The 16,646-nt window shown below is 38.0% G+C and overlaps 1 protein-coding gene across 1 annotated transcript in view; it reads right to left on the bottom strand.

The window, feature by feature from the left end:
- Nucleotides 1-16,646, bottom strand: part of LOC126259760 (signal recognition particle subunit SRP72) — a 57,332-nt gene that overhangs the window by 17,970 nt on the left and 22,716 nt on the right. The window contains exons 6-9 of the mRNA XM_049956760.1: nt 13,854-14,124; nt 13,261-13,464; nt 4,090-4,251; nt 3,502-3,660 (exon numbers count right to left, since the gene is read on the bottom strand). Coding sequence (XP_049812717.1) covers nt 3,502-3,660; nt 4,090-4,251; nt 13,261-13,464; nt 13,854-14,124 — 796 coding nt within the window. The remainder of the gene's footprint in view (nt 1-3,501; nt 3,661-4,089; nt 4,252-13,260; nt 13,465-13,853; nt 14,125-16,646) is intronic.

The raw sequence follows: 16,646 nt of genomic DNA, 5'->3' as shown, positions 1-16,646 counted from the left end.
TAATATTGCCCATGCGTTAAGCAGTTTCTGCTTCCCATCTGATTACTCCAGGGCACTGGCTGCAATGCAGTGCAAGAGCAAAAAACACCCGTGGTCTTCTATCGAGAAAAATCTCTCTCTGATGTTGTTTTATAAATCTCCTGCAGCATATAAATTTTTGCGAAAATTGGGTATTGTATTACCTGGACTGTCCACAATTAGACGATGGATTGGCGTCACAAAATTTCTACCAGGGTTTAATAAAAACCTTTTTAGTCAGCTTAGCAAGAAATTTGAGGCACAAACTTATTTAGAAAAGGCATGTGTAGTATCTTTTGATGAGATGTCGATAATGCGTCATCTGGAATATGCGAAAGATCTTGATTTAGTAGAAGGTCTAGAAGATTTGGGTGATAGGGGAAGGAAACCACTTCCTGCAAATTATGCACTTGTTTTTATGATTAGAGGCATCTACAGTAACTGGAAATTGCCTGTTTCATATTTTTTGTCTAATTCAGGAGTAAAACATGTGGATTTATTGGGACTCTTACAGGAACTAATTATTTTATTGCAAAAAGCAAACCTAGAGCCAAAATTAGTCGTTTGTGATCAGGGAGCTAGTAATCGAAGTGTTGTGAAGCATTTACATGTTACGCCTGAAAAACCTTATTTTATTGTAAATGGACAGAAATTGTTTTACATTTATGATGTCCCACATTTATTCAAAAGCATACGAAACAATCTGCTTAGTGGCGACTTCATTTTCAACAATGCTGTTGTTTCATTCGAAGATGTCAGGAAAACGTATGACATTGATAAGAAGAACAAAAAAATCAGAATGTTGGTAAAACTCACTGATAGTCATTTGCAACCTGATTCATTCCAGAAAATGAATGTAAAAATGGCAGTCCAGGTCCTCAGCCACTCTGTTACTGCAGCTATCAGAACTTGTGTAGCGACTAAAGAATTGCAGAGTGATACAGCAGAGAGCACAGCTACTTTTATAGAATTTATGAACAACTTGTTTGATGTTTTGAACAGCAGGACAGCATTTTCCTCTAATCCATATAGGTGTGCATTATCAGAACAATGTCCAGTAGTAATGGAAACGCTACAGAATGCAAAGGATGTCTTAAGTACCATAAATAAAATTGAAGAAAAGACAGGTAAAATAACGACACCACCATGCATTACGGGTTTAATCCAGACTGTGAATGCTATTGCTCAGTTTTTCCTTGAGGAACAAACTGTCGGCATTAAATTTTTACTGACCAGCAGATTGAATCAAGATGCTCTTGAGAATTTATTTTCTGTGTACCGTCAGAAAGGAGGCTACAACCATAATCCAACAGTTAGAACACTAAGGTGCGTGTTCCGAACAAGCACTATTAACTCACTAATGAAGCCTTCTGACACTTCAAATTGTGAGAATGACACTGACAAGATGCTGTTACTGAACAACTGTGTGTTGCAAAAAGAAGGTGATGAATCTCATCTGTTGGAGAGATCTGGAAAGGTCGGAATTCTGAACACCCCTGGTTCCTCTACGGATGAAGAAGGGAGTACCATCGAGACCGACGAGTATTTGTCTTCCTCACAGCAAGACCTTTCCTCTGAACTGTGTTCAGTAGCATATTTTGCTGGCTACTTAGCACACATATGCATCGAAAGGTACGGTTGTTTGAAATGTAAGGAGACACTTACTTGTAGCAGTGAGCTTCAAGAGAAGAGGGAATTATTTATTCTCCATAAAAAATACGCAACTGGGAATTTGTGTCATTCTTCAGTGGGACTCAGCGCTCCAACTGTTGAGTTTAGCAACATTATTGAAATGTCTTTACAGGCATATGAGTCCTGTTTTTTACAGTTGATTTATAAGAGAAATATAAAGTTTAGGATTGTTAATTACATCAAATCAAAACTTGAAAACTTTCACTGGTTAGACGATGAGGAATGTGGAGAACACAGACTTTTCATTTTGAATCATCTTGTGAAATGTAAATTGTATTTCAGTTGCAGAACAATGTTCAAAGACAAGTGTAGTAGAACTGTCTCAAAACTGAAAATTATAAAAAAATATGTAGTTTATTCATATTGAATTTAAGTACCAAATAAAGATTCTCCGTTAGGCTGCACAAATAAGTTTCGTTGCCTTTCCTTGATCGTTCTACCATGTTTAACTAGAAAGAAGTAATGTGTTAAATCTGAGCAAAACAGTACTGCTTGTGACAATAGTAGATATGCTGACCGCAAAGTTAAGATGTTTACCATCACAGATTTTTTTTTTACTCACGATATTTAAAGTTTCACAATATTTATTTTTTTCGAAGATATCTTTGTTAAGTGCATACATGAAATTATATTCGTTTACAACAAACTGTAATCAAATGCAAAATGTGGTTATACTTAAGAACGCTTACAGAAATACTTAAAAAGGAAGCAAAATCTGTTTCTTAAACTTATTTACAGTCTCAATGTGAAAAATATATTGTCGTTATAACTCACCTAATCCCTATACATACTCTATGCAAAATAAATAATTATGTCGGTAATGTCAGGACGCGAAACCCACTGCTCGGTGCAATATTTGTCAGTAAATTATCGGATTATATTTCAAAGACGTTGAGAAGGTTTTGAAAACTTTCTAGTGTTAACCTGCATGTGGAGATCTTTTTTACCCCCATAATCCGTATCAGAAGAGCTGTATAACAAAGAGGAAATAGATGGCGAGTGTAAAACCTATGCGACTGCAATACAGTCTGCATTTAAACAGTAACTCACGAGAAATATTTGTGTGTTACTTTTCATTTATTTCATTTCGCATATGATTGTGAGAAGTATCCCTACAGTAGAAATAAACTTGGTTTGTAGAATTACAGGAGCTAATTTACATTCTTCGATTGAAAACTCGGGAAAAACCATAGCCGATCATGGTCTACAGTCAACTGTGTGATGAATGCATTTCGCGCGCAATGCTCTAGCCGAACACAAATCAGCGTCATTCAAGTCACCGAAGATACAGCGTTGCCAATTACGCGACATGGACAGGTCAGTTAGCATTGTAGCGTCGCCTGCGACATCTGTTGACCGACGGGAAAACTATTTTTATGGTTGCCTATTCCGCCATAAGGACGGTCAATCTGTTTCTTACGTGATCTGGGATATAATGTTATTGTAGTAATACATTTTAACACCAGGCAGTAAAGGGACAGCCCTACGCCAAATATCAGTTTTATGACATCTTGTTATCAATTAAGAGTGGTTTTTGGTAATTATGTAAAACTGGAATCTATTTATTACGCAAGGCCCTTCACCTGTTAATCTCAGATGTGGCAAAATGTGAAATGGCTGACAGATACAATGAGTAACACTAATCAGAAATTATTTTACTTCCTAAAGCATTAAGAAAGGCATGACTAGTTTAATTGTAACAGACATTCCAAAATCTATGTTCAAAAACAGAAAAGTTTTACTTTCTTAAAGCGCCTCCCCCCCCCCCCCCCCAAACACGAAGTATTTTACCTGCGCATATGCAACAACTAGCTGAGCAAGTGTCTTTTTGTCTCCTGGATTCAGCCTCAGCAACTCCTCCAAGCTCTTGGCAGCAACATTTGGCTCTCCTCCTCGCAAGTGAAACTCTGCAGCTTGTCTCCAAAGGGTACTCAAGTCTCCTGTGCTGACCTGTGCATTTTTTACCCAGTTATCAGTTCAAGAGAAATATCAGTGTCAAATTTTGCAAGAATGGCTTAAGATTGTTTCACATATTTTGCACTCAAGTCAAACAGGTTTAACAATGACCCAGTCATAATTCCTGTCATGTAAAATATTTTTTCAATTCTCATTTTGCAACAGATTACTTTAAGAAGAGAAAATAAATTTTAACATTTATCACGTACACTGATCAGAAAAACACCAACACAATGCTACAAATCTATAGCACACACGGAATAGTTTTATTCTTCACTAATGATAAAACTGCATGCTCTCCTGTTAATCAGGGGATGGTAGAAGATAAGGAAATACATTTATTTGGAAAAACAGGGACACATTTCACATTTATAAATTCAATAAAATAATCTAAAATTATGTGATGTTGACCTCTAGTTTTACCTTATTCTTTCTATACCAGTCCACAGCATCTTTCAATACAACTGATGCTCCTTCACGATTGTTGTCAGCAAGGTACAAGGTAACCAGAGCACTTACAATTCCAGGTTTAAATGTTGCATCACCAAGTGTCTGAAGAATTTTGCAAGCTTCTTTGCGATCACCCTGAAAGCAATATTCAATGTATAGTTTAATGATGTAGCAATGTATCTAAGTAACAAGACAGTTACTTCATTGCCTAAAAGAGATTTTCCCCATATTTCTAATTTGGAATACCATCTCTCTGCACCAATTTTTATTATGTGTGACAAGTTTTGCTTTGAAGTGTAAGTGCAAAAGGAAGAGGTACACTTACATGGTCAGGGCTGTGTAGAAGCAAATTTTGAGTTGCAACATTACTTATCAGAGACTACTCAGTGTGCAATTATGATTGAATACACAATATAATGATTCATATCATTTCCAATAAAGGAAGATATCACAGTCTTCAAGATTGTCATGTATGATGACTGATTCTTTTTTCATATTCTCAGACACACACTGTATTCACACAGAAGCCTCCCCTCATTTTAACTCTATAATGATTATAATAGAGGGAAACATTCCACGTAGGAAAAATATATCTAAAAACAAAGATGATGTGACTTACCAAATGAAAGTGCTGGCAGGTCGACAGACACACAAACAAACACAAACATACACACAGAATTCAAGCTTTCGCAACAAACTGTTGCCTCATCAGGAAAGAGGGAAGGAGAGGGAAAGACGAAAGGATGTGGGTTTTAAGGGAGAGGGTAAGGAGTCATTCCAATCCCGGGAGCGGAAAGACTTACCTTAGGGGGAAAAAAGGACGGGTATACACTCGCGCGCACACGCGCACACGCACACGCACACACACACACACACACACACACACACACACACACACACACACACACACACACACATCCATCCACACATATACAGACACAAGCAGAGATATTTAAAGACAAAGAGTTTGGGCAAACTGCCCAAACTCTGTCTTTAAATATGTCTGCTTGTGTCTGTATATGTGTGGATGGATATGTGTGTGTGTGTGTGTGTGTGTGTGTGTGTGTGCGCGCGCGCGAGTGTATACCCGTCCTTTTTTCCCCCAAGGTAAGTCTTTCCGCTCCCAGGATTGGAATGACTCATTACTAACTCTATAATGAAATTTACAAATATCCAGACTGCCCTCCAGAAATGATATGCCAAAGTAGGTTTTTTATGTGTGAATTATCTCAATTGAAAAATGTGGAAGAGCATGCTCTTCAAGCTAGTGAATCTTTGAATAGTGTGTAGAGAGCCATCAGGTACAAGATTGTACTTGGAAACATGCAGCAACAATGTCAGTAAATAAAGTTGTGTAAGAAACTTTTCTCAAAATAATAAAAAGTGACTGCTCCTAACTCTGCTGTAGGAAACTTTTTTTGTTTCCTATTTTTTTGCTGACCAATAAAAATAATGACAGTGACAGGGTGAAGATTCTATAAGATTCAGAATTTTTGAGAATGGAAGGGAATTTTGTGACTGTCATCATTTAGACATTGTACCAGTAGATACCAAACAATCTTTCAATTTACAGTATAGTTTACAAATCATAGGTTAGAAGCACTTTGTTCTCCCACTGCCACGCCAAACTGCACTGTTACTATGACCTCTCAGCATTCCATACCATTCTGGGTTAGTATGCAAAAGCATGAAACATGTGACAAATTCTCATGGAAAAATATTCCCACCTGGTATTATTGCAGTCCAATATGAATAAAATCTGATAGTGACAATGGAAAATGTTTCAAAATGAGGATTCATCCTGCTATGGTAAATGGTTAGGTGAATCACAATGCTGTGAAAAAGTCCTCAGAGTACTAATTTTCACTAGCATTAATAAAAAAAACCTGAATATGCTATGTGAGTGAACCAGATCTTTCTTTTTAATTTACTAGGAAACCCATGTTATGACATCCTGACATCCATATTGCATTCACACATAAGCAATGAAAAAGTAACCTTTCAGCACAACTCACACACGAGGTCAGTCAGCACATCCAATGTGGACATAATGGTTTAAAAGGCATTATACAATGAAGAGCCACAGAAACTGGTGTATCTACCTAATATTGCCTAGGAACCCTGCGAGCCTGCAGAAGTCCACAACACAACGTGGCATACATTCAACTAATGTCTGAAATAGTACTGGAGGGAAATGACACCATGAATCCTGCAGGGCTGTCCATAAATCCATAGAGTATGAGGAGGTGGAGGTCTCTTCTGAAAATCATGTTGCAAGGGATCTCAGATATGCTCATGTCTGGGGAGTTTGGTGACCAGCAGAAGTGTTTAAACTCTGAAGAGTGTTCCTGGAGCCACTCTGTAGCAATTCAGGACGTCTAGGCATTGACCTGCCAGAATTGCTCAAGTCCATCGGAATGCACAATGGACATGAATGGAATCACGTCATCAGACAGGGTGCTTGCTTACATACGTGTCATCTATCAGAGTCATATGTAAACGTATCAGGGGTCCCATATTACTCCAACTGCACATGCTTCACACCATTACAGAGGTTCCACCAGCTTGAACAGCCCTCTGCTGACATGCAGGGTCCATAGATTCATGAAGTTGTCTCCATACCCGTACATCTGCTCAATACAATTTGAAAAAAAGACTCATCTCATCAGGCAACATGTTTCCAGTCATCAACAATCCAGTTTTGGTGTTGACAGGCCCAGCTGAGATGTAAAGCTTTGTGTCATGCAGTCATCAATGCTCCAAAAGCCCAAAACTATGATATTTCATTGAATGGTTCGCACCCTGACACTTGTTGATGGCCCAGCACTCAAATCTGCAGCAGTTTGTGGAAGGGTTGTACTTCTGTCACATTGAACAATTTTGTCAGTTGTCATTGGTCCCGATCTAGCAGGATCTTGTTCTGGCCGCAGCAATGTCGGCGATTTGATGTTTTACCGGATTCCTGATATTCACAGTACACTTGTGAAATTCACGAGAATATGGGAAAATCCCCCCTTCATCGCTACCTTGGAAATGCTGTGTCCCATCACCCGTGCACCGACTATAACACAATGTTCAAACTCACTTAAATCTTGATAACCTGCCATTGTGGAAGCAGGAGATGATCTAACTGGGCCGGACACTTGTCTTATATAGGCGTTCCCGACTGCAGCATTGTATTCTGCCTGTTTACGTATCTCTGTAGTAGAATAAGCATGCCTATACCGGTTTCTTTGGCACTTCAGTGTAACAACTCAATGCACTGCATCACCTCCCTTAACATGAGAAATCAATGACTAAACATTTTACAAAATATAATCTCTCAGTGATTTTTAACAACCGTTCAGTACATCTACCTCAGGAAGTATGTATTACTTTGAGAATTCAAGGTTTTTCAGAAAAACTGAACTCCTAAATAAACAGAAGCAATAATTCACAAGATGATAGTTCTTTTGCAATGTTTGAGTATCTAACTCAAAGGCAAATCCCCCCCCCCTTTTTTTTTTTTTTAAAAAAAAAGGGTGATATATTAAGTAGTCTGAACACAGAACTCAAAATTTTACATAAAAAGTCTTGTATTGTTCAGAAACTTTAACATGGTAGTTTAAGATGAGGGAGGTTTGAACTAAGACAGCACAATATACCAGTATACTGGTCAAACTAACTACCATGTTTATGACACTGGCAACTTCGGCAAACAATCGAGCAAGAAATTCATCTTGGTCCATTGTGGGGTTTGAGTATGATTCTCTCAATGCCAGAATGAATCAGGTCAGCGATCTTAATGATAATGTGACAGCTCTGCTTTTGCAGAAGCATGAATCTCAGGTACAGATTGCCAGACTTTTAAGAGGCACAGTTTGATCCCCCACACAGCTTGTCTCACTCCTTGAATGATCATAGTTCTTGTTTGTTTATACTCTCCACCAACTCCCACATTATATTGTCTGCCATATAGCTGAAACACTTTCTGGTTTGCATTACTGTCTCTCAATGCCATCACTAGAAATAATACTTTGTCCAAGAATAATTGTGTTCTGCTTCTTGTTGCCAGCGAGTCCATTTTAATTTAATACTGTTTGCCAGCTGATAGCCCCATTGTTATTAGATGTGTTACATAACTGTGCATGTATGTATTTGATCCATACGAACCTTACCTGCAGCAGGTGAAATGTGTTGTACTACCAAGACACACACAACCTAGCTTTCAGAACTGATAGTGACTTCACTGAGGGATGGGTATATTGAGGATGATTAAAAAAGGACAAGTTACTCAGACTCCAAGATGATAGAGACCCACCCCACACATTTCACCTTTTTAAGGTAAGTTATGGCCAACAATTCTGTCTCATAATTTATTAATTTTATCAACTGAATTTTCCTTTGATACATGCATGTAGTGGAAATCGTGGGTGGAATAAAAGTAATGTGATGGATTGTCTTAGTCACTCAACATGTAGTGATAGGCTTGATCGGCAGATACACAAGAAGTACAACAATTACGAGCTGCTCCAGTTTCTTCTCCTACCACTTCTAAAACATTGTTGATTGGTGAAATATAATGCACTCACCGCCTGGAGTATCCTTAAGGACAATGACTTCCTTGTACCCATCCAATAGACTGATGAAAATCAAGTGTCCTACACAATCACAGTATGTGGCAATAGTTCTAATTTAACTCAACAATCAGGCACAGTTCAGTGATCAACTGTATGCCACTCTCTCTACTTCCACTTCAGGCCATCTTCATCTTCTCATGGCATTACAACCCTGTATGGCTTTAGCCTCATCAACAAGTTTCCTCCATTCTGCCCTCTCCAACACAGTTCTCCGCCATTTTTGGACTGAGATTTTATATCTTCTTCCACATAACCTGTCTACCATTTAATGGCCTCCCCCCCGTCTTCTTCAGGTTGGCCTCCATACAAAAACAGTTTTAGTTGTTCTTCCACTATCCATCCTGAGGAAGTGTCTAAGCCAGGCTATTATTCTACTTTTTGTAAGTCTTACGATGTTAGCTCCTGGTATGAGGCAGTCCAGCTCAGCATTCATCCTAGATCTCCAGAAACCATTATTATCCTGAACTGCCCCACAGATCTTGCACAGCACTCTCCATTCAAAAATTTCCTGAGCTGCTGCTCATCAACACTCATTAGCATCCATCTTTCACATCCGTAGGTTACAACTGGACTGATCATAACCTCATATAGGCGCAGCTTCAGTTGCCTATTTAATTACCTAGAGGCCAACAATTTCTTAAACATGTGGAAGCATCTGTTACCACATAGGACACATAGTTTTATTTCAGTTGACATGGAATTCGTGCTGTTAATATTAGAGCCCAAACAGTCAAGGTTCTGCACATGTTCAAAATTGAAACTCCCTGCTGACAATCCATGCAAGTAATTATTTTCATTCCTGGTGAAATTCATGTACTTAGTCTTTGTTTCATTTATAGAAAGGCCTCTAGGTTCTGTGGCCTCTTTCAGCTTGCATATTGTCCTCTAGTGATACCCTCCTACTAATAACTGCTACGTCATCAGCATATGCACATATCTGAGTCAACTTTGTGCCTATGTAACAAGAGATCTGAAGCTTCCACATGGTTGTGTCAAGAGTCAGCTTGAAATGCATTGTAGAGATTGTGTCCCCCTGTCTGACTCCTTTACTAAGGCTAAACCACTTGCTCAGTTCTCCATCCACTCACACTGCAGCCTTGGAACCAGCCAATATTGCTTGAATAAGTGAGACATACTTTGATGGTATACATAGAGGTTATGAAGCTCAACGTTATACTCATATGCCTTTCATGCATTTGCCTCAACACAAATATCTGGTCTGCTTATTAGGCCAAAATCCCTACACTGATACACACCCAGAATCCCTTCTGCACATGGTGCTAACCTGTTATAGATAATACTAGAGAAGATCTTATAGGTTACATTCAGCAGGGAAATTTCTCAGTAATTTGAACAGCAGGTCTTATCTCCTTTCTTGCGTATTGGTTGAATTACACTAAGACCCATTCTTCTGGGATTCTTTCCTGATCCCATATCAGCTTAATAAGTTTGTGGATCTGCTTAAGAAGATCAGTTCCCCCCATTTTTTACCATTTCTGCAGTTACTTCTTGGTGCTTTGTAATTTTTTTAGACTTCCCCTAATGTCAGTTCCTTTATTTCTAGATCTGTGGTATAATAGAGTGGCTGCTCATTCCTTATAGGATTGCCCTCCAAAATTTCTTTGAAGTATTCTTTCCATCCATCCAGAACATCTTGTTTATCTGTTATTGAATTTCCCCCCTTTGTCCTTACAAGCTGTTATTTCTGGTCTATCTTGCTTTCATTCCTTTGGTACAGCTCTTCCTCCATCTCCTTTATCTTTCTCTTCATGGCTTCCCTTTTTTTCCTCCTACATACCTTTGCCACCTCTATTCTCTTTTCATTATATAATGCCTGACTTTATCTAGTATTCTGCTGCAAGTATTTCAACCTTGCTTCCTTTTTACGTTCCACTGCCTGTCTAGATGCAACATCATACCAGTCTTCATTCCTAAGTCGTCTTCTTTCTCCCAGTATTTCATGTGCTGTTGCCCTAATGGCATCTTTACTAGAGTTCCATTCTCTGTCTATATCATCTCCACCATCTTTTGTTTGTAACTCCTGTTTCAATCTGTTCTAGTACTCCTAAACAGTAGCACTATCTTTCAGTTGTTTTATATTCCACTCCTTTACTCTGGTACTACTTCCTTTTGCAGCCATGGAAAGTTTGTCTCATTTTGGCTTCTACTAGATAATGTTCAGAATCAGAATTAGCTTCTCTGGAAGTGTGCACATTCTCCATATCGGATGCCCACCTCTTTGATATCAATATATGGTTTACTCGGTTTGCTTCATTTGTTCCTGGTATTTTCCATGTCCATTCGTAGAGATTTTTCCTTGGAAAACAGATACTTACTGCCTTCAAATTGTTTGCAGAAGGAAACTGGGCAACCCCCATACCATTATTATTAGTTTCAGCATGCAGACTTTCCTTACTAAACACACTTCTAAATGCCTCTTCCTTCCCCAGTTTTGCACTATGGTCACCAAGAACTGCTCTGGAATTACATCTGGGTATTGCATTAGAAACCTCCCCTAGTTGATCATAGAAGATGTCCACAGTATCTTCATCTGATTCTTCTGTAGGTGCTTATACATTCACAAAGGTCACATTGCCTTTCATACGCAGAGTACATATTCTTTCACTATGTGGGGTGAAAGCAATAACAGACATATACATATCCTTGGAGACTATAAACCCAACTCCAAACTCCCCTTGTCTTTTGTCTTTTCCTGAATGGTACAGAGAGAATTGCTGCTTATAAACCTCTCCACTTCACTTCCACCTGATTTCCTGCAGTGCAACAACTCCCATTCCATAGCTTAGCACCTCTTCTAAAACACTATTCATCACTTCTGTTTGCAACAGTGTACAGATGTTCCACATTCCAAATTGAAGCACTGATAAATCCATATTCCTGTTTCCTAGCACAGTTTGTCTTCGTAGGGGAAATCCAGCATTCCTTGTTGAGTTATTCGCAATAATAGATTTTTACAAGGCAGAGGTATTAACCCTGCATTCAAGCCCTAACCTGGAGGACTGGGCTTTCATTTCAGGGTTAGCTCCTCTAAAGGGGTCAACGACCTAGCCTATAGAGTCCCTCCCTACCCTATGGTTTGGGGCACACTGTCTCCTCGGTCGGAACCACTCCAATTCGGGTGACCCTGCCGGTAGTTACCACTTTTGGCCATAGCCTGGAGATAAATCTGTTCAACCGTGACAATCTGAACTGGCAACTTCTGGATCAAACCTCACAATGCCGTCTTTTTTTTAATGCCCCCCCCCCATATCTCACATGTGTGTGTAACCTGTATTGTTAATTTTTTGCCTGTAGTTTATTACTAGCAGTAAATAACATACATTGTAACCTTTTCTGCTTAACTATAACAATTTGTCATTTTCTGTCTTTTCACAAGGCAAGTGGTAACCTGTAGTTCCTTCAGATGTTATACTGTCAAAGATAGGGGATAAGAGCAGAGAACACTTATCCAAGAACAGAATCATGTCATGATCAGTCCAGTTATAACACACAGATGTGAAACATGGACACTAACAAGTGGTGATGCAGAGAATTGGAGAGGTGTCAGGTGGAGTGTAGGATACAGACAGGCTGCTGTGAATGAGTGTACATAGGCCTATGCATGTAATTCACTCTCATAAGCCCTTGAATCATCAGCCACACTGTTTTCTTTACCCTGTTTATCTCTGCTCCAGCTCTACCTCTTTATATGCATGTGAGCTCTCAACTACCACTGCCAGGATGAGGTACTTTGCCTCGCCCATATACCAACCCTCTTCCCCTGTAGTCCCTCAGTCTCCCTGGATCTTGTCATTCTCTATTCTTCATCACAAAGAAGTTCATTAATCCACCCCAATGAAGAATATTAATAACTAAGTTCAACTTCTTGTCCAAGTGCCTATCCACGGGTTAATAATTACTTTATATGGTTGCCTTTACTCTTTCTATAATTTAATCATGAAGTTACTGAAGAATGTTCAACTGATAATTTTAACACAATTATTAGCATTATTCAATGCCAATTTATCTGAAAAGTGTATGCTTGTAATGTTAGTTGATGCACAGACTAAACAGTTGCTTCTAATGCCACAAACAAGCTAAAACTCTTTCTTTCATGTGGAAGGAAAATCTATCACAATTCACCATTCAGTAGCCAACATGGTTATTGACACAAAGTGACATTTATGCAGAAACAAGGAAACATTAGAAATACTAGACTGCTGAATTAGTCCAATTGTTTTAAAGAGAGGACGAATGAGTTGCTGAAAAATCATACATTTAGCTAGAAATATGCTTGGGAGTGAACTTCGGCATATCACAGTATTGTCTCGATTACAAGAAAAGTAATTTTGATAGACTTATCTTCAGACTAAAAACAACACTTAAGAATCTAATATGCAAAAACCAATACTGAGCCATTTTAGGCACCTCACTGATTCCTACAAAATGAACGATAATAAAATAAAACTAGTACGGATGAAGTACTATTTGATTTAGTAAGTGATAAATACATTTTACGACTTACATCTGTCAGGAGCAACTGTACAGCTGCTAATTTCAGAGCCAGCTTTTTGTCCTTGTGTTTCACAGAACATTTGTCCAGCACAGTAGCAGCTTCTTTTGTTTTCCCATCTTTCGCCAACTGTACAGCACGAATTAGTGCTGCCTCTACACCCATGTCTGGGTAATTCTGTTGTAATCTTTCACATAGTTGCTGACACTGTTCTCCCTGATTGTACAAAGAACATTGGAACATAGTTTTAAACAGTACTTAAAAGTTGCCTGATGCATAGCATAACAAAAGTGAAAACTTTTCTAACTACACGTAACCTAGATAAAAGTAGTTTATTATTTTTAAAATAACACTAAAACACTTGTTTAAATGAGACTAACACAGTAAAATGAGTGTGGATTTGAAGTCTTTCTGATAAATGAAATATCAAACATCTAATGCCATTATAATGTATGTACAAGTCAGCTGAAAACATATCCACCTCCATTTGACACACTATTATTTCTCAGATAATGAAAAAATAAGGCAAAAAGTTTGAGAAGCCACTATTAAGATTTATAGCACTATAAAATCCATAAAAAACTTAGAACAAATTTTAGTAATACCTGATTAGTATAAAGTGCTAATAGGCAATGATTGAGAGCTATCTTTTTCCTTTGTCGTGAAGTTAGTTTGTGTTCAAGACCGTCAAGTGTGGCACTTTTTATTTTCTTTTTTGAGTCAAATACATTCTGATCTTTATTCAGAGTAATTAAGTTATTACTTATAATGGCCACTAGGCCAATTTCTGCTGGTTTTTGTTTCAGAACTGCTGCGTAAATAGCCTGGGCTTCTTTCTCACGACCTTGAACGTGCAAGCAATATGCCAGCTGGACCCTTGAATGAAAGCAAAATGTCTTTAGTGTTAATCAGAATTATAGCTATTAATTAACCTGCACTTTAATGATTTATGAAAGAAGATATTGACAAGTTCTTGACATCTTGTTACTAAAAGTTTACTTACAGAGCAGTGATTTGCAAGCATCACATTAAAACAATTCAGTATTGACAAAGACTAAATACATATGTACACATAGGGTTGTATTTAGGATCTACAGACCCTTAGGCTGAACCTGAGGTGTGGAAGCTACCAGAGGAAATTTTGAGACAACTAACCTGCAAAAACAGTATTTTACAGAAAATTTCCATTTAAAAGGCTATAATGCAGCATTTAAAAGTTCCTTACTTTACTGAGTAAAATTTTAGTTTACAATTTAATGAATTACCAAGACACAAAAAATATGAAAGGAATTTAGATCACTAGGATGTTAATTATTAAAATTGCTATGAACAGCTACAGAAAAAGAAGTTGGATTCATGTCCATGCAGCAATAATGAGAACTTCAATTTATAAACAAGATACTGCAACTATAAGGAAACTTATTTCTTATGAAAATGCAAAAAACAAACATAAAAACAACAACCAGGCAAATTTTACTTATATTTAATTCAAATACAACTACTCTCACAACAACTCATTAATAATTACAATTATCCAAAAATGGTTCTCTCGAACTTCAACAGCTCAGGATTCCACATCTGAAAACATGGTGAAAAAAAATTATAGGTTCTGGTTTGAATGAAATGAGGTAGCAGGGAAAGTGACTTTTTGCAAAATCTGCCTAACTTCTAAATGCCCAAATTCCATTAATCATTATTTTAAAAGTTACCAATTTTATGCAGTGCAAAGTCACGTGTTTGACTGGGCGTGACAGAATTCAGTGCAGAAGAACATGGGGTTTGAGAAGTGAACGAATTCGGCCCAATAAGACCACACAAAACAATTATGTCTACACCTTCTACAATTATATGAAAGCCTGCACCAAAGTATTTAAACAAAGACATATTTTAAATTTTTGTTGTGTACAGCACCTGGACATGGCTTACACACAAATGTGGCCTTGCATACACATCTTAAAATGTACTGAAATAATGAACTGACTATACTGAACAAAAATAACACAGCTAACATTTCCTCAATACATTTCTGCAATGTGAGCAACTTAACTCATGTTCCATTAATTATAGTCAGGTAACAGTAAAATGTTGTTCTTAACCCTCAAGTAGGCAGGCCTATGCATAGTGTGCCAATCACAAACAACACTATCTTGCACCATTTCATTGTTGTTTTACAATTGCCAACCCATACCTATTTCTTGCAGTGATAAAATGTGTTGCGATACATCCAAGTGAACAGCAGTAATATAAAGTAAACAGCAAGCTAAGTGAGAAAAAATTTACTATCTGTGCAAGAAAATGATCCAGATTCTATGCTAGCAGCACAATCCCATAATGAGGCAGTTACCTACAAGATAATTAGTAATCAAATAAGCAGTTGCCAGGTATCCGAGGCAACAGCGCTGTCTAATAGTGCAAGCAGGTCATTACCAAGAGTTATATAACGAAACTATATTTTATTATTCTTTAATTAAACAGTGAGTTAGCTCATATAATGCAAGTCAACATTTAATTAAACTAAGATTAAACTGATTTTGCTCATACACATTTACCTTGGTAACAGAGAGCTATTCTTTACATGTGTACAGAATACACTGTGCACCCGATCATATTATGAAAAACTGTGCTCCCTCTCGAGGCTTAATGGTAAATGGAATAAATTTGCATATTTTGGAGGATCAAAAATTGCTCTGACAACAGCAATGCATAGGGTTTAAACAAACAAAAAGTATCTACATAACCACAGGTCAAAGTAGTAACAACTCTATTTTCTAAAATCAAATGTATTCTATATCTGACTGAACAGTTCACGGGTGTACTGCCAGTTAGTAGGGGCCAAGCAGCTACAGCATTTTAGCGATCAGACATGTCCACACTGTCAGGTGCACTGACGAACTGTCTCCTGGGTGCAAACAGATGACATATATACCCCCACCCCATGGGCTACTCTGTACAGGCGTCAGCATCAGCAGCTACGGCCAGCAGTGCCAAACAGGGTGCCCATGCTGTGGCAGAGCAAAAGTATGCACTCTGTCCACCCTGACTGTCAGCTTGTATTTGCTGAGTGTCTTCTTGATCTGGTCCAGTGCTGGTTCCCAATCCTTGCAGAGACTATAGCTGCAGGCCCAGTTGATAGGATTGTCTCAGTTCCATATTTTGATGGCCCCTCTAATGCTGTCCTATTATTCCGACATTTCTGCTAAACCTCTGGTGTGCTCGTATTCCATTGCATGACTCTCAGACAAACAGACTCTACGACCATAAACCTATTAATAATCTGTACCTATTTTCTTCAGTATTTTTATAATTTACAAAACAGAAGTGTTGCTGTGATTAATTTGTTCTATAAATATATGAGGAATGATTTTGTTAGTTTGATAAGAACTTTAGGGTAATACATG

The sequence above is a fragment of the Schistocerca nitens genome, chromosome 5, assembly GCF_023898315.1.
Source record: "Schistocerca nitens isolate TAMUIC-IGC-003100 chromosome 5, iqSchNite1.1, whole genome shotgun sequence".
NCBI classification, from domain to species: Eukaryota; Metazoa; Arthropoda; class Insecta; order Orthoptera; family Acrididae; genus Schistocerca; species Schistocerca nitens.
This window is presented reverse-complemented; position numbering and strand designations above follow the sequence as displayed.